The sequence below is a fragment of the Pteropus vampyrus genome, unplaced genomic scaffold (genome assembly GCF_000151845.1).
Source record: "Pteropus vampyrus isolate Shadow unplaced genomic scaffold, Pvam_2.0 Scaffold431, whole genome shotgun sequence".
Lineage (NCBI taxonomy): Eukaryota > Metazoa > Chordata > Mammalia > Chiroptera > Pteropodidae > Pteropus > Pteropus vampyrus.
This window is the reverse complement of record NW_011889212.1, coordinates 541,112-560,460: the sequence shown is the minus strand read 5'-3', so window position 1 is coordinate 560,460 and position 19,349 is coordinate 541,112. Positions and strand designations below refer to the sequence as shown.

General features: G+C 34.8%; 1 protein-coding gene across 1 annotated transcript; it reads right to left on the bottom strand.

The window, feature by feature from the left end:
- Nucleotides 1-13,081: 13,081 nt before the first annotated feature.
- Nucleotides 13,082-18,454, bottom strand: LOC105306205 (olfactory receptor 52R1). Its single transcript, XM_011381116.2, has 2 exons — nt 18,431-18,454; nt 13,082-14,035 (listed from the first exon to the last, which is right to left on the bottom strand). The coding sequence occupies exons 1-2, from the start codon at nt 18,434-18,436 to the stop codon at nt 13,082-13,084; spliced, it is 960 nt and encodes a 319-aa protein (XP_011379418.2). The 5' UTR covers nt 18,437-18,454.
- Nucleotides 18,455-19,349: the final 895 nt, after the last annotated feature.

Here is a 19,349-nt window from a genome sequence, read left to right as displayed (position 1 = left end):
TTGTCCTCACAATGCTCACATCCTATAGAAATAATAAATTATGTGGTTACATAAAAATATCTAAATAAGATTTTTTGGTTAAGAGAGTTATCTAAAAATATCTAACATTGAAAAAACTGAAATCCATCTATTATATATATATACATATATATATATATCTTATATATATATTCTTAAATTCAAGGTAAATATTTCCATATAATATTATACATATTGAAAGAAAATTCTTTTCTATATTTACAATTTAAAGCTCATTAAATCACAAGATTAAATGATTAGAGACCTAAAAAATACCAATGCATTCATATTCAATATGTTGTATATAAAATGACTAATAGAGGTCCACTTAAAGATATCTATGGATCTGTAGTGCTCATGTGGCTATCTCCAGAAAAAGTTTCCATATTTGCTGATAATATACATTTGGAAGTTATCATTGTATAAATGCTATTTTAATTCAACAGTGTAGGTGAACAACTTCAGAGATTAGATTTACAAGAGAAAACCCATAAAGATGGAACTCTGTAGAAATTATTGGAAAGGCTCATAAACACTAAAGCAAGGTGAAGTGAGGCAGCTTTACAGGAAGCATCAGAAACAAGAATCACCACCCATCGTAACTGGGTGTTATACATGAACAACTATTGAATTGCTTGAGTGGTCAAATCTCCCAAGTATTAAAACTAAATGCCTCTGAGAACACATTAGTTGCCTAGAAAAAAATAGTTGAAGTATAGCGTTGAAAGGTGAGAACCTGCCACAGTGGCTTGTGGAATGAATAGAAAAATAAGTAGTGGAGGCATAGTGTCTATTAGTTTTAAAAACTTGTCGGTGAAGACAAGGAGGAAAATAAGTCATGGCTAAAGAAGACTGTGGATGAAAGATTTTTGCACGATTGTAAAGGCTTAGAGAAATGTATTTATAAACTGAGGTTAAAGATACAGTAAATAATGAGAGATTAAAATATAGAATGATGGGAATTCATTGGTATAGAAAATTCCTTAAGAAGGTAGTAGGTAATTAAATGTAAAGAGTGATTGACAATAGTGAGTAGGTGGCAAGTGGGTAAGTTGGTGGATGCTGACACGAGTGCTACATTTTTTTTTCTACAAATAGAATAAAAAGATATATATTTTAACAAATAGAATAGAATATGTTTATTGTGGCCAAATATGCCAAACATAAGATTTACCATCAACTATTTTTAGGTGTGCTGTTCAGTGTTTTAAAAACATTTATAACATTGTGCAACGATTGCCACTATCCATCTCCATAAATCTTTTCATCTTGTAAAACTGAAACTCTATACTCAATTTATACAATAACCCCCCTTCATTCTTCCTTACCCTCAGCACTTGGCAATCACTATTCTACTTTTGAAAACTTTAAATATCTCATATATGTGGAACCATATAGTATTTGTCCTCTTGTGATCTTTTATTTCTCTTAGTGCAATGTCTTCAACAGTCATCCATGTTGTAGAATATCTTAGATTTTTTTTCCTTTTTACCTAGTGCCTACTTTTTTCCCTTGTGAATTATTAGGAGGTGATATACAGTGATAGATGCTGATTTGAAGATAAGGTCGAGGTTTTTCAGTAGACATTGCAGGGAATAAGAGGGTTATTTAAACCAATAAGCACAAAAATGTTATAAATGTTTTAAAGCCTTGTTTACTTAAAATTTTAAAGATAATATATTTATGTCATTAAAATCAGTTCTAGGAAGATTTAAAGTAAAATAATAGCAATATAAGTTATTATGATATTAATATTTTTCAATCAAGCTTTTAAAAGTACTTGGTGAAGTTTATATCCTGAGAGTAAATACCCTGTAATAAGTACACATGTTACTATTACTTTTATGGTAGTATTTTACAGTTTCTTTTTAATCTCCAGTTCCCAGGGTTTACTTCATATTACAATATTCAACTATAAACTAGTAGGAGTTGAATATCTGTGTGTTACCTAGATCTTTAAGGACAGGGTGGACCCTAATGTTATTTGACTTTTCTGTAAGCCCGTATAAATATTTGTAAATAGCAAAGTACAACACTAACACAATGAATACCTTTCTCTACCACCTTACCAACTTTATGTGAAAGAAGAGCTTCCATTTACTTCTTTGCCAGCAGAAAAAGAACAGGTTACAGTTCTGGAACCATGGACTTTATAGTAAAGTGGGAGTGAGCTATGGGACCATTGGTAAAATGTTAATCTCCCTGGGACCATAGACAGAGAAAAATAGAAATCCTTCTCTCTATCTGTAAATACAGGACAATGCTGTATAATCACAGAGGGGGTTTAGCTACTAACTTAAGTGAAAAGTGGTCCACAGGGACCTTAAATGTTAAGCCAAGCAACCAAATCATTCACATAAATGGCTGTTTAGACATTGTCTGTCACTGGGGAATAGAGAAGTACATGTCATTGTCTCCGGATTATCTGTATGTTGGAAAGATAGCAAAGCAAACCAACGTTCACTGAAATAGTTATGGTGACAATGAAGAGAGAAGAAAATATGCAGCCCAGTCTGCAAGTCCCTGTTCCTTCACTACCACATTGACTTCTACGGGGGATATATCCACTCTCAAATCCACCTTTGTCTAGCCAATCACTAGCTTTTCCCCGAGCAATGGGTTAGCTCCTGATATATTGAATGGACCCCCTTTTGCTAGTGGCTGAGGTCACTGTGGGTGAATGATGAGTTCTCATGTGCATATGTTCTTGCTCTGGTACTTGCTCTTTTCCTATGGTAATAAGTTTAACATCCCAGGCTATTGGGAGGTTTTGGCTATCCTTGTCTATGTAGGTGGTTGAGTAATGAATGCAGATTACTTTATAGACCTAGAAATTCTAGAATTCATAGAAAAATCCAAGATACACACCTAAACATTATGTTTTCCTTCTTAGAGAAGACTCGCCTTGGCAGAGAGTCTATGTTTGCCTCGGTATCAATTAAATAAGTAAATTGTTTCCCCTTTAACTATTTTTCTGTAATTTATATTTGGTTGTTTTTCCTACTACTTCTTTTTTTGAGAGCATTCAATGGCAGAAAAGAGGTCAATTCACTATTTTATAACTCTACTCGGAACCCCTATCTAGTGTCTGGACTGATTCTTCAACAACAAAAATGAACTATTTTCTTTTGGTGAAAAGAAGAGGAAGGCAATTACTCTTAATATGAAACTCAAGGTAATTGTCCAGCATGAAGGCAGCAAGCCATAAACACATAAGTTACATGAAATATTCAATACTTTATTATAAAACAGGATAAAATAGGCTTTGTGTGAGGTGATTTTGGTCAACTGTAGGCTAAGTAAGTGTACTGAGCATGTTTAAGGTAGGCTAGGCTAAGTTATGATATTTAGTAGGTTAGGTGTATTAAATGCACTTTTAACTAATGATATTTTCAACTTATGGTGGGTTTATAGGGATGTAACCCCATTGTAAGTTGAGAAGTATCTCTAATTTAAATAGAAAAACAGATGCATGTTAAAATATTAGAAATAAGAATACTATTATTTGATTGCAAGTGAAAAATGCTCATTTGTCTAAATTTTATAATAATTGCATTAATGCTGGCAATATAGAACATGTTTATTATAGTGCAGTTATTATCAATCCTGACCACACATTAACATCAACTGGGAAGCTTTGAAAAATATACTGAGCTCACACCAGACCAATTGAATTATCTTTGTACTATTGGACTTGAGTCTCATTTGATTTGACGCAAAATGAGGAATGAGAATTGCTTTTTAAATGTAAGAGTACTAGGATGGAATTCTAGGGACTTATCTAAGTTTTCTAATACTTGTAAATCTTGAAAATTTGATTAACCTCTCTGAATCTCAGTTTTCTTAGACATAAAATGATGATAGAGAATAGTAATTTCATTTTCTGAATACCTATGAGATTTAATTATCTCATTGATTCCCATAGTTACAAAATTTTATTATCTCTTTGATTCTCATAGTTGCCTGCAAGTAAATGATAATATCTTCACTTCATATGTTAAGAAATTAGAATCAGAAAAGTTAAAAAACCTGTCAAATTTTATGTTGATAGTGAATATTAGAGGTAAAATTTAATCTCAGATTTGTCTAAAGATCCTACAATTTTTGCCCAAATGGAAAGCTTTATGGCCAGACCATTTCTGATGGCTTAGTAACATAGATGTCAATATAAAGAACTTGTCCTTAAATATTTTAAGTAAATCTTTTACTGAAGCATAACATACATAACAGTGTGCAACTCACAATTGTACAGCTTAGATTTTCACATTAGAACACACTGACATAACCACTACCCAGGTAAAACTACTAGCATCCAGAAGCCACCTCTTTTGATTTTTCAATATTTCTTCCTCTTTCTTTTAAGGCAGTCACTATCCTGACATCTATCAAAATAGGTAAAATTTTCCTGTTTTTAACATTAAAATAATGAAACAGTGCTTATTTTAATTGATTCTTTTATGCGTGGCTTTTTTTTTTACATTGTTTGTGAAATTCATTTACATACTTATGTGTAACTATAGTTCTTTCATTTTCATTGTTGTATGATGTTCCACCCAATAACTGACCTCAATTAATGTCTCCATTGTGTTGTTTTTCCAGTTTTATTTTCTATTGCAAATAATTCTGCTATGAACATAAATTTTCTTCATATTTAGGAAACATGTGTGCATTTCCAGTCGTTAGAGGACTGAGAACTAAATCACTGGGCAAGCCTTTGTCCAGCTTTATTAGATAGGTCTAAGAAGGTTTCCAAAGCTAATACAGTCGTTTTCACTCCCACTAACAGGAAATGACAGTTCTAGTTAATTCACATCTTTCTTTATAGGTGGGATTTCTGGTTTTGTTTGTTTGTATGTTTGTTTTGTTTTAGCCTTTCTGGTGGCAGTTTACTGGTAGCTTACTGAAGTTTCAATTTTTGTTTTCTTTATGATTAATTGAGGAGAACAGTTTTTGATATATTTTATGATGTTTGACTATTTCCTCTTAGGAAATGCCTTTCCAAGGTTTTTTTTTTTTTAGGGAAAGTTAGTTTAATTTTATAGAATACAGATGATACAATACAGATGATACAATGAGAGAGAATGGGGAAAAAACAAATAGATGCATACTGACTATAACTTATTTCCATAACAGGAGATTACTTGTTTCAGTGGTTATTGACTAAAGCCTGATCTTTCCAAATCTTTTGCCTATTTTCTACTGAGTTGTGTTCCTTACCTCCTCATCATTCATTCATGCCTTTCATTCCCATATCCTATAGATCTGGTACCAGTTACGGAAGTAAACATTTTTTGCCATTGCATTGTAAAATCATTTTTGGCATATAGCAACTAAGTTTTTGTGGGTTTGTTTCTAGATTTTCTGTTGCGTCCTATTTTGTTTGTTAGTCTCTTCATTGACTTTATATCATGCTTTGATGCCTAGTAGTATAAGCTCTTCAATTTTATTCTTCTGTAACTGTGCTTTGGCAATTCTAGATCTTTCACCTTTCCACATAAATTTTAGAAAAACTTTTGCAGGAAAACCATCTAAGATTTTGAATGGGATCTATTAATCACTTTCAAAGAACTTATCTATTTAAAATATAGACACTTAGACTAACATATGAAATCCCTGAGTTTTTATATCTTCTTTAATTTCTCCAGACAATGCTTAATATTTTTTCTATTGATACCTTTCATATATTACATTTGATTTATTCCAAGTTGTATGATATTAGAACTATATTTTCTAATTAATTATTGTTGATTTATAGAAATACATTTAATATTTTAATATAGTTCTTGTTTTTAGTCATTTTGCTTAATGATAATAATTACTAATAATTACTTAATCATGTCAATTTTTTTATCTAAGGCTGTGCCTATTTGTTCTTTATGATTATGTAAATACACAATCATGTCATCTGTGAACTATTTGGTTTATTTTATTTTCCTTTACAATGCTACAGTGTTTTACTTTTCTTGCCTCATTACACTTGTTAAGGTCTCTGATACAAAGTTAAGTAGAAGTGGTATCATTATCCTGTGCCCAAACTCAGAAGGAATATTTTCAGCATTTCAATATTAATCATGATTTTTGAATAAGTTTCTGTTTCATTTATTAACAACATAAATATCTATTGGAATTATTTGTTTTGTATTCACTGAAGAATCACATAGTTTTTTCTCTTTATCCTATTAATGTGGTAAAAGACATTGAATGATAAATATTCTTACTGTGTAACTTTGTTAATATTTTTTGAGACTTTTGTCTCTATGTTAGAGAGATCTAATTTAATTTTCCTTGTTTTGCTATGCTTCTTCAAGGTTTTATGGCCTTACAACAAAATAAGTTAGAAAGTGTTCTTTTTATTCCCTCTGTAGATTCATTACTCCCATCTATGTCTTTGTCTTCACATGTTCTCCTTCACTGTCCATGTCTTTGTGTCCAAATTTCCGCCCTTTTAAAAGGAAATCAGTCATTTTGGACTAGAGTTAACCCTAATGACCTCATTTGAACTTTATTACCTTTGTAAAGACTTATCTTTAAATAAGGTCTTAAAAGTGGTATCTCCAGAAGAAGCTAATAACTAATTTTTAACTATGTTAAAGTCCTTGGATCCAGAATAGAGCTACATATGTTAGTTTATTATAGATATTATCAGCATACAAATTGATTTTATAATGAAAAAGTTGTGCTGAATTAAAATGTACCTTTTAAAGAAGAGAAATTCACACTGGATATCTTCAGTTTATCTAATGTAATATTTATTGAGTAGCTATTATGTACCAGACAGACTTATAGCTACACTCAGTGTGGACAAATATATAAGAAGTTTATGTCTTTAGCATAACAATTAATTTATCATATGGAATACATAAAGAACCTAATTGGGTATTAAATAAATGAGCACACAGTATGAAAAATTAAAATTAAAATACATCTATATTTAAGAGGCAATCAATTGTAAAATAAAATAGTGATTGGAATCACTCTGGCTATATGGAAGCTAAAGCAATGGAGGAAGAAGTAGAGCACTGAGATGTACAGAAATAGGATGATACAAATGCGAGAGGCATGTGCCAAATACCTTGGATGAGGCTCCTCAATAGCGTAGCTACCACATAACCTGCAATATCATAGCATATGGTGTTGTAAAGACAAAATGTCAAATCCAACCACAGAGAAGTCCATGAGAGACCATAGATATAGTCTGGTGTCAGTATATGCCAGTTTTAGCATAGCCACATGCTCGCAGTAGGTCTAGGGGATGATTTGGTTGAGGCAGAGAGGCAACCAGGAGAACATGAAACAAAGAGACTAATTCACAGCACACTTTTTGTTATCACAGCTGTTCTCAGCTTGCTGCCAGTTATTATAACAAAATGACATGGTGGGTACCCATGTCACAGATGGCACAGGACCCTGGCAGAAGAGAAAGGGTAGATGAAGCAGATGTGGCATTGTAGAGGCAGTTATAGTAGTTGATCTTATGGGATTGAAACCAATGCAATGGACAGATCTTAGGTTAGGTGGAAGTAAGAGGATCTCCACCATGAAAACCAGCAGGGCTTTGAAGAAATACCTGATTCCTAGAAGTAGTCAATGCAGGCCACATCAAAGAGGGAGGCTGTTTCTTACAATTTCCACAGCTTAGCTGATATAGAACAGGAAACAAATCTACAATTGAGAATCCTCCCACCTTAGAAAAACAGAAGGCGTGGGTGGAAGCCTAACCTCCAAAGGTAGCATCGGAGGACAACTATTATTGGAAGAGGAACCTACACTCTGAAGAGACTAACCAAGTAATAAACACATATTATTCTTGAGAAGACTGGGAATTATGAGAGCTGAGTGATTAGAAAATTGTCTGAGCAGAAAACTACTTTTTATATGTTATATATTTATATATAAATATATAATAATATATAATAATATATTATATATTATAAATATATAATATATTATATATTAAATAAATATATAATAAATATATTTTTCTTGAATTAAACCTAAAAAAAATTGGGCTATATTCAGTTTCTCCTGATGGCAGTGTTCATAAATCACAGGCCCACATTTCTAGAATGAAGAATCAACATTTCAAATGGAAATGAATCTTCAAATGGAAATGAGTCACAGTAAATGCTACATTAACTCTTGTCCTTTTATTTCACATAAAAGTTAATTGTGTATAAAGAAATAAATTACTTTATTATGCCTGTGGGTGTTTCTGAATGCTTTTCTTTTTTATATACATCGAATTAAAATAAATTGAAAAAATCAAGAAAATGGGAGAGAGACACACACACACATAGAGAATGGAAGAGCTAACTCTATCAGAATCTTGCCAATCCTCTTCCTTGCACTCTAATTCTTTACAGAATCCTGAGGATGTTCCCATAACTTTGCCTCCTTTGTCTGGGGTCAGTTCTACCTGTGAGGGTTTAATTTTTTCCCTCATAGCCCAGCTTCTTTCTAAGACTCTCAACAAGACAAGTCCCCACTTCGAATGTGCCCAGGGTTCTGTGGTTTAAACACACAGTGGAAGCTTTCTCTCCTAAAACTTAAGTTTCTAGGAAAGATCAGGCCAGTATTTTGCTTGGCAGCGTCTCTCTCTCTCTCTATCCCTTTGTTGTTCCTGGATTTTTCATGGTTCATTGTTTTTGCAAATGCTGATTCCTCAGCTTTGCCTTTCCTTCCCATTTTTATCTATCTTATGAATTAAAACTACTCAAGTTAAGACACATTAATCATCACCTCCTCAATGATATCTTTTCTGATCCTTTTCCTGCCTTCAAGTCTCCCTGCCAATGGAGGAATTCGTAAATACCCAAGCGTCCTTGTTTAGGCATAAAAACTTTTACTGTTTCTTGGGAAGTAGGCAAGTCTAATACGTGATCGTTGTTTTATTCTGAGAGCTGAGGATACGGTGACAGAAGAGCTGGTCTAGGGAAGAGTAGAGACTTCCCTAGACACACCCCACAGAAAGGCCTGAACTGGGACAAACTTCCATGTCTCCTTACTCTGTCTCATGCTTCTTTCAGTCCTTTTCTACTTCTGGGGGAAATCTTGGACCTAACTGCTGGGAACCTTGGGAAAAGGGATGTAAATCAGGGCTAGTTTCTTCAGTAGCTGCTGCTCGAAGCATTGCTATTGCAAGTGAGTCAATAAACCAATCATGCAGTTTAGGTTCATGTACTTGCGTGCCTCGTGAAAATGAGAGCTCCCAGAGAACCCATAAAATACTTCACTTCTTTTTTAAAGTCCTACATGAGATCTTTTTAGAATAACTGTATTCATCATTCGCTTATTTGTTCATGTAACAAATATTTAATCCCTTACTCTATTCCAGGCTGCTAAATGTTGGAATAATTTGGTGGCTGTCTTCAAAAATTCTCAGTTGAAAAGCAAAAAAAAAGACATGACTGTTGAGGATTAGTAAGAGAGAAGACACATAAAAAAGTAACTATTGAAAAATCACTGAATGAATGATTCCCTCTCCCATGTGGATTCAAAAACACCAGCTTCAAAAATAAGTTTTGTTGGTAAGTCAAGACACCACCCCACTTGGTCCAGTCTATATCACCACATGCTAGCCTTCTTTATTCCTTTTTGAGAACATTTACTCTTCTCTCAACAGCTTTTCCCTTCCTGATGTCTTTTCTACCTTCCTATTGGAATGACTGTGCACGCATTACTACTGTTTCTGGTGGTAGGAGAACTGTTGCCATAAATCTGGTTTACAACGTCCATTGAGCTGGAAGCCAATTAAAGTGAGGCACCTGCTGGGGAGGTATCCTGTCTCTGTCTCCTCCCTCCTGACCTTGATCCTCTTTTAAATCAAGCTTAAAATAGGGCTGGCATATTTAAGAAACAGAAATTGGCACAAATTTCATTTTAAATCTCTCTCTAGGGCACAGTTTTGCACAACTCCAGGGACATCATTAATATTGATTACCACATGAATTTCTCTTCAGAGTTACACAATCCACAACCCTTTATTTATAAGTGTCTTTAAGACCTATAACTAATTTCTTCCTACCTAAGATGTCTGTTTTTGTTCATTTATTTTCCCCCCACTTTCTGATTTTGCTCTACAGTCTGGCTCAGAAACATATTCAAGAATGTTACTTAGATTATTTTACTTCTGTTTCCTTATCTACAAATGATAGATGGGTAATTGCAGTTACTTGTACATATGCACCTGCAGTGATGCAAAGGCCTATAAGAAATATCATGGTTGATATCTGGAAGACTTCCAGAAGCTAGAGAATTTAAAATCTTTTCCATGATGGCCTGTACCTAAGATAGACACTTGAGAATAAGGACCCAAAGACTGAGACTCCAGGAGATGAGGTGAAGGCTCTGACCTGCAAAGTATTTCCTTGGGCCTTCCTGTCTTTCCCCCTGGGCCTGGGAGAAATAGGCTCAGAAGATAGAACAGGATTAACCAGTGACTTCCGGATTAGCAGACTGAGCATCAACAGTAAACACACGATGATATCATTAGGGTATTAGGGAGTGAGTGAGGTGACAGCAGATTGTACCAGGTGCTGTGAGAACATGAGGAAGGATTGTTAGGGTGAGCTATGAATTTTTAATCTCTAGAACCAAAGTGCCAAGCACAGTACTGGCACATAATAAATGGGGGGAAAATGCTTGTCAAATTTGAATAAGAAATGTCATTATACTAATAACACTGCTTGACTCTGAAGAGTAGACAATAAAACAGAGCATTTCCCTTTTGAAATTACTTTAGAATTGAGCCCTGAGAGCATGACTCGGCTCTGAGTAATATTAAAAAAACAGAAGCTGACCTGCCAGGGACTGTTTTCGTTAAGTTCTGTCTGGCCTCTCTTAGTTACTATGTCACATTGGAGATGTGTGTTTCGGAGAGGCACTGTGACTACTCTACCTCTCTTACTAATGGGAAATTGAGTCTCTCACTCAAAGTGCTCATTTGATAGTTTCTGCAAACAACTACAAACAAGCTTGAGTTTAGTTACAAAACTGATGCCCTGGATCCACAGGTTCTTCAGGTTGTAATGAAAGCAATCATCTATTTTCACTGATTCAGAATACTTAAATATGCTTCTAATTGTGATAGAGCTGCATAGCTTAAGTAATAATTTTTTTTTTTAATATTGGTGCTAGAATTGTAGGCATTCATTGTGCTTATTTTAGTAGTCTTACTCTAATTAGATGTTCTGATTGCCAATTTCTCTTGTCCTTCACTCTATTCTCATCCTCTTACAGAATGCTAGATAGTTCTTGAATAAAAATATAAAATGATCCAAATATTTTATATATGTAATAAAGAGAAGTGAGTGAGAAAAAAATTGTTATTTCTGTAATAAATTTATCTTATTTGACAAACAACATCCTTCTAAATTTCCCTGGGAATAATACAAGGATCCCTTAGGACTGAGAAGTCTGGTATCCACTTTTGGAGAAATGAGGCAAAAATGGACCTGCAAAATGCCATCTTGTGGGCAGTAGTGAAATTGTTGAGATGATGGTATTAAGTACATGTGAAAATTCAATCATTTGTTCATGTAACTAGTGGGGTTTTTTTTTGTTTGTTTTTGCAGAGAGCTAGGTTTGAGGATAGGATAGTGAACAATTATGCTATTCTTTTATAAAGCTTCTTCATATTTTTTTAGAACCTTCTTTGCTTTCGGCTTTGACAGGAGAGCAGTATAAAGATAAAAATACAAATGCAATGATTATGATGGGTAGGTTTATTACCTTGCTTCAGGTGCTATTATGGGTGTATGCAAATGTCCAAACTCATCAAAATGTGTATATTAAATATGTGCAACTTTTTGTATGTTAAGTATACCTCAATAAAGTTGAAACAATAAGAAAAAATAAAGAAAACAGTTTTCTAAAATAGCTTAACATTTTAATTTAAAAGGAAATTGAATATTAACAAATGTTAAAATTTCTAGCAATTTTTTTACTACCTTTAACTGTACAATATAGTTATCTTCAGAAGAGAACTTTCTTCTCAATTCTTTTTCAAAACTTCTTTATTCTGAAACTCATTGTTGTCAAAAGATAAGCAAGTTTTATAAAGAGAGACCAACACTCGGCATACCTAATCCACATTGTTAGCAGTCTCAAAAGTAATTCTGGAAATTTTGTGTCTAGATTTTCAAGCTTTTCTGGAACTTACTCTATTCTGAGTCCCCCATCCTCTTAGATTGCCTCCTCTACTCCCTTAGGATTTGGAACAGAATTAATCTCTTCTATACATTTGTGTTGTTTCAGTTACTTTTTTCCCCCCTAAAATTAAACTTCCTTAATCGAGGATAACTTTTAAAATTACATAAATATGCAAAAACAAAATTAAATATCACAAATCTCACTACTCCGAGTAGCTATTATTAGCATTTGGATATATTTCTAGAATCTTTTTCTATGTATTTGTATCATCTTTTAGAATTGGCATCAGTTTTAAGGACAATTGTTTTTTTTTTTTCCTTTAATATTATATCTTGATAAGTCTTCATGTCCTTGGATACTCTGAAAATATAGTAGTTAAATGATACATGATAAATTGTTTCATCTGGTTTCTCATAGGTCAATATTTGAATATTTTCTTGATTTTGTTTTTGTAAATAACAAATCTATGCATGCCTTTGTACATTTTTTTCTAAAATTACATTTCTATAAACATTCCAAGATAGAGAATATATATATATTTTTCTACTCTTTTGATGGAAATTTCTAAACTTCATTTTAATAAAGTATACCAACTTATACAAACAATGCAAAAATAATTTTCACCTTAGTGGTTTGTGGTCACTAATTTGATAGGTCAACATATTTTTTACTGTTTTCTCGTGATGAAGAACATAGGTCAATTCGGCATTTATTATTAATTGCATTTCTCGAAGAGCTCTTCTCCTGGGTGTCTTGAAAATAGTTTCTTTTGCTTCTGGAGGGTCGTTGACCTTTGGGCTAGTTGTTCACAGAGATGACTTAGTGACAATATGTGATGGCCTGGAAAACTTTTTTCATTTATGTCCTAGATCAGTGAGACAATTGGAGTGGCTGTCATTCTGTGCCCCTTGGCTCAAGAGTCTTTTCCACAACACCCTTGAATAACCCTGTCCCTGATTTGTTTGGTTCTAACTCCGTAGATGATGGGGTTGAGCATGGGAGGCACTAGTAGATAGAGATTAGCTAACATGATGTGTACCACTCTGGGCACATGATGCCCAAAATGGTGGGTGAGGAAAGTAAAGAGGGCTGGGATATAAAAAGCCAAGATGACACAGATATGGGAAGCACATGTGCCAAAAGCCTTGAGTCGGGCTTCACCAGAGGGCAACCCCAGCACAGTTCTCATGATCATCATATAAGATATACTAATGACAATCATATCAAAGCCAACTACAGAGAAGGCCACGAAGAGTCCATATGCACGATTTATTCTAGTATCAGCACACACCAACTTCAGCACAGCCATGTGCTCACAGTATGACTGAGGAATAACCCGGTTTGGGCAGAAGGGCATCCTGGAGACCATAAAGCAGAAGGGGCTCACCCATAGCAGCCCTCTCAACATCACAACTGCCCCCAGTGTCCCCACTACAGATGGGGTCAGGACACTAGAGTGGCGGAGTGGGAAGCAGATAGCCACATAACGGTCCAAGGCCATAGTCATGAGCACCCCAGACTCCACAGAAGAAAAAGCATGGATGAAGAACACCTGGATGAGGCAGGCATGGTATTCAATCTCGTGAGCATGAAACCAGAAAATAGCCAGCATTTTAGGTTGGGTGGAAGAGGACAAGACCAGGTCAGTGATAGCCAGCATGGCCAGAAAGAGGTACATGGGCTCATGCAGTGTGTGGTCAGTTTTAATTATGTGAAGGACAGTAATATTGCCTACTATAGCCATGACATACATGGCACAAAATGGAAAAGCAATCCAAAACTGGGAATTCTCGAGTCCTGGGATCCCAAGCAGGATGAAAGACACAGGCTGAGAAGAGCTGTTCCCTGAAGTCAACATCACGGGATGGTTAATGTGTTCTCCACTGGCAAGTAATCTATTCTCTGCAGGTGATAACAATCAAATAAATCATTATTATTATTTATAATCTTTTGGAAGAAGCAATTAAATAATTAGGTGAGTGGGTTTAATGATAAGCTGGAATAATTTAAACTGTTTTAATAAGTAAAAATTTGCTAGTAAAGTGATGCTACTCTTTATTCATATTTATGCCACTCGAAATGGAGTCAGAACATACTAGCTATAAGTATACTTTTTAAAATAAAAAACAGTATTTTTTTGAAAGTACAATCTGCTAAGGAAAAACTATCTTGACAAATAATGTCATAGTAGTTCTTAACCTTTTATTCTTTAAAACTAACAACTGATTTGTTTAACCTTTCCCTTAGGTTCTTTTCATCTCTCTGTTTAAGCCACTTGGGCAACTTTTCAGGGTAGGAAGCCAATTGAAAAACACCTGGTTTAAAGGTCCATAAGAATGTATATAGAGATGTTGAGTTAGTTTTGACTTATGACAGGTCTGAAGTGGGAGATGGGAGCCCTTGATGGGTTTCTCTCTTTCCTCTTTTGCTACTGTCCCATGGAATTTGGAGCCCTCACTATCAGCAATTTTCTTATTTTTTTTTCTCTCAGACTTATGAACTCAACATATGCAGAGTCTAGGCTAAAAATCCTGGGGACTTAACCAATCCTCGGTCATTTTTGTTCAGTGTGAGGTTTACAATAGTATTCCTGAGGGGAAGCACATGTTATCAGCTTGCATCTAGGTCAAAGGATATAAATATGCACTGCCTAATGAGTAGAAAAAGAAATAGTGATATAATTTCTCTTCTTGCCTAACATTCCTTCCTCCTTATCCTGATTTCAAATATGCTCCCTTCCCCATCCTCCATGGGCTAGAACTCTTGTAAGCATAGTGCATACTAAAAGATGAAATTAAGTCATCTTTTTTCAAGTATAACACATTGAACTTCGGATTCAATTTTTCTGTTCCCCCAAATAAAATCGAACTTGTGAGAACTTGGCATAGCTTTTGGTGCAGAAAATATGGTTACCAGAACTATATTCTCACACTAGTGGAGCTCAGCTTTTATCTGTGAGTATGGGTTCAATCCAGCTATGGTACCCACTGACTCTGTGGGGGCCTCAATTATTCCACTCATTATGTGGAAATAGTTATGTCCATCAGTTCAATCATGTTGCTCAAGCCTGAAGGTATGAAAGATAAAATGGGCTGAGATCTTGCTAAGATATAGCGTCAGGGATATTTAGATTCTGTTTTCTCACTTTGGGGGTACCTATAAGTAAAGCATAGAACAACGATGCTGGAGCATGGTGGGGCTCAAATCTAACCTCCTTCATAGAGACATCGTATATGCAAGTGGCTCTTCCATTTTTCTTATGTTTCCCTGGAATACACAGTATGAGCAGTGAATCTTCTCCCCTTCTCAGAAGGAAGCTCAGCAGTCATATCTCTCTGGACCTGGAACCCCCAGTGAGTCAGGACATTCTGCACAGCACACACCTTGCCTTCCAGCTTCTTGAAATCTCTGTGAGTCCTGTTGCTCTCTGTGAAGGGCAGAGATGACTGGAGCATGGGAATTACTCGCTGTGAGCTCTTCTTTATCTCTGGGAAAGATCATAAGCAGCTCTAACTGGCTTCTGGGATTCAGTTTTCAGTAAAGACCTCACATTACGGCTTATTTAAAGGTCTATTAAAGTCTAGCCTTCCCTTTCCCCCAAACATTAGTTCTCTCCCTCCTCCTAAGCCCCACTGCTTCATACTTACACTGGTTTCCTCTGAGACTGGAGATTAAAGCTGAAAGCATTAACCCTTAACTTTCTTCTTTCCTCTATATGTACAAGTACAAAAGCAGAGTATTTTAATGGATGTATAAGATGTGTTGTTGAGATTATACGAGTGTGAGCTTATCTGTATATGTGTAATTTTTGTTAGAGTATATATGTTTATAATTAAAGGGATATTTTGTGCAATGTGAAAGTGTGTTGATATGTCATGCATGTTGATGTGTGTATCTGAGAGATAATAAATATGCATGTAAGGGACTGGATGTGTGTGAAAATGAATGATAATTTAAGTATACATACTTAGTGTGATAGTGTGATAGTGGCTTTGTGAGAGCAAGGCCACTGAATACACATGCTTTGTGAAGGTGTTTGCTAATCTACAAACCTGATAATGTGAGATTATACATTATTGTGTATACAGATGAGTATGTACATGTAGGTTTGATGAGGGTGCTCACAATCTATTGGTGCTTTACTGTTTTCCAAGTTAACTATGGTTCTGAGGCCTCCCACTTCTGAGCGAGTGATTATCTGCAGGACTTCCGGATGCCTTGGGTCTTGCTTTAGTTATTTTTGAGAATTTGTGAGGCTAGAAGGCCCTCCTCCCTCAGCCTGAATAGTTAAAGCCTACATAGAGCTTCTTCTCTCTCAGTTCCTCTATAGGATTCTGCTGGTAATCTCTTATTAATTTTTTCTCACCATCTTCTGACGTATAAAATGTCAGATGAAGCATTTTAAAACAGAAAGCAAAAATTTATTTGCAAAGAATGCAAAGCAGTCAGACTTTGGAAGCTATGCCTCACAAAATATAAAACCATACATATAATTATAGGGGAACAAATCACACAAAAAATTACCAAGGTTATCAGGTTTACATTAATGTGTTTACGGTATATTATGATCATCATCTTTACAAAGGTTATGATATATGTTCACACTTCAGCATAACAAAAATCAGGATACAACTGTTTTTGTTAGGGAGTCCAGGTTTACAGAAAATATTCAAGGGTTTATTATTTTGGAGATCAGGCTGACATTATAATTTTTCATTTATTTCAAGTTGCAAATTGTTTTTCTTTAGCTATTTCTTTTCATTGTCATACATGAATCACTTAGTATAATGAAAGTAGAAGAAATTGTCAGGTTCTTCTTCTTCTTCTTCTTCTTCTTCTTCTTCTTCTTCTTCTTCTTCTTCTTCTTCTTCTTCTTCTTCTTCTTCTTCTTCTTCTTCTTCTTCTTCTTCTTCTTCTTCTTCTTCTTCTTCTTCTTCTTCTTCTTCTTCTTCTTCTTCTTCTTCTTCTTCTTCTTCTTCTTCTTCTTCTCTTCCTTTCTTTCTTCTTCTTTTTTTTTTTTTTTCCCCTAGAGAACATTTTTCTCTCTAAACAGAATGTGACACCTAGGAATAAGACCTGAGTTTTTTCATCCCTTGACTCTTCCACAGTTCCAAAAGCCATGGTGGCTCCAAGCAGACATGACATTTGTGGAAGTCACTTATTAGGCCAAACACACTACTTTTCGAGTTTAGTTGGCTATGGCTTGCTGAAAGAAATATATAGTAGAATATTTAGTCTTTCCTTGACCGACCTCTTAAAGACCCCTCATCGTCTGCGTAGTTCAAAAAACTAGTACCTCCGCAGGATTCAGAAAGGCATTAGATGTTGAATTGCATTCTTACTAAATTCATATGTTGAAGTTTTAACCTCCAGTACCTCAGAATACAGCTTTGTCTGAAAATAGGGTCATTGAAGATGTAATTAGTTAAGATGAAATCACACTGGAGTAGGGCGGGCCCCACACCAAAATGGAGTCCTTTTAAAAGGGGAATATTTGTTCACAGAGACCTATAAACAGGGAAAATATCATGTGGATGGGAAAACAGAAATCAAGATGATTTGTCTAGAAGCCAAAGTTTCTGGCAAACCATCAGAAGCTAGGAGAGAGGCTTGGAATAGATTCTCCTTCATAGCTAATGAAAGGAACCAATGCTGTTGATATTTCAATCTTGAACTTCTAAGATCCAGAACTAGGGCATGTCAAAAGAACTCAAAAAGAGTCTGGGGGTTTTGGCTAGAAATAGATAATAAAGATTTATTTAAAGGCCTTGGAGTTTGCAAATTGGGAATACAGCTAGGTAGAAACCTGAAACAATTCCAAAGAAGAAAGAAAAGTTGAGCGTTCTTTTGGTAAAAATTGCATTCTTGAGAATAATCAATCCTTTATCCTTTGCCTAGGATTGGTCCAGGATGGTTCTCAGTCTGATGTCTGGTGATTTGGATGATGAATGTCAGATATCAATACATTATTGGAAAATAATAAAGAAATCAGAAATAGCCCCAAACATAATTCATTAATTTTCAACAGAGATATCAATGCAATTTAGTGACAGAAAAATGTCTTTACAGTGCTAGAATAACTGGATATCTGTATGAAAAACAAAATGAACCTCTACTCGTACTTCAATGTAAAGTCATTGTTTGAAATGTAATATAAACTTAAATTTGAAAGTTAAAACTATTAAGATTCTAAAGGAAGAAAAAAAGGATAATATTGCCATAAATTGATGAAAGCAAAGATTTCTTAGGATACAAAATGCATAGACATAAAAGAAAAAAAATTCAACATTGAATTTTATAAAAAAAAAAATCTACTTTAAATAATACCATAATAAATGTGGAAAAGCAAGCCACAGTTAGAGAAAATATTGACAATGCATATATCTGAAAAATAAAGTCTCACAATTAATTAATAGAAAGATAAACAACTTGTTAAAATTTAAAGCAAATGATTTAATTTTTATTTTTTATTACATTTATTGGGATAACATTAGTTAATACAATTATATAATTTTCAGGTGTACATTATAATTTGACATCTATATATTCTATTGTGTGTTTACCACCCAAAGTCCAGTTTCCTTCAGCTACCATATATCTGATCCCCTTTACCCACTTCGCCCTCCCCCTACCTCCCTATATTTGACCTTACTGGCCTGATTCTCCCCTCCTCCCACACCTCCCACCCTCTGGTAACCACTAGTCCATTGTACATGTCCATGAGTCTCTGTTTGTTTGTCCTGTTCATTTGTTGCTTTTAGGTTTATATCCCACATATAAGTGATATCATGTAATTTTCAACTTTTTCTGTCTGGCTTATTTGCTCATCATGATTACCTCGAGGTCCATCCAGGATGTCGCAAATGGCAGTAATTTCATCTCTTCTTATGGCTGAGTAATATTCCATTGTATATATATACCACAGCTTCTTTAGCCAAACATCTATTGTAGGACACTTTGGTTGCTTCCATGTCCTGGCCACTGTGAATGATGCTGCTATGAATATTGGTGTGCAAATATCTTTTCGGATATGGGTTTTCAAGTCTTTGGGGTAAATACCCAACAGTGGGATTGCTGGATCATATGGTAGATCAATTCTTAGTTTTACGAGGAACCTCCATACTGTTTTCCATAGTGGCTGTACCAATTTGCAGTCCCACCAGCAGCGTATCAGGGTTCCT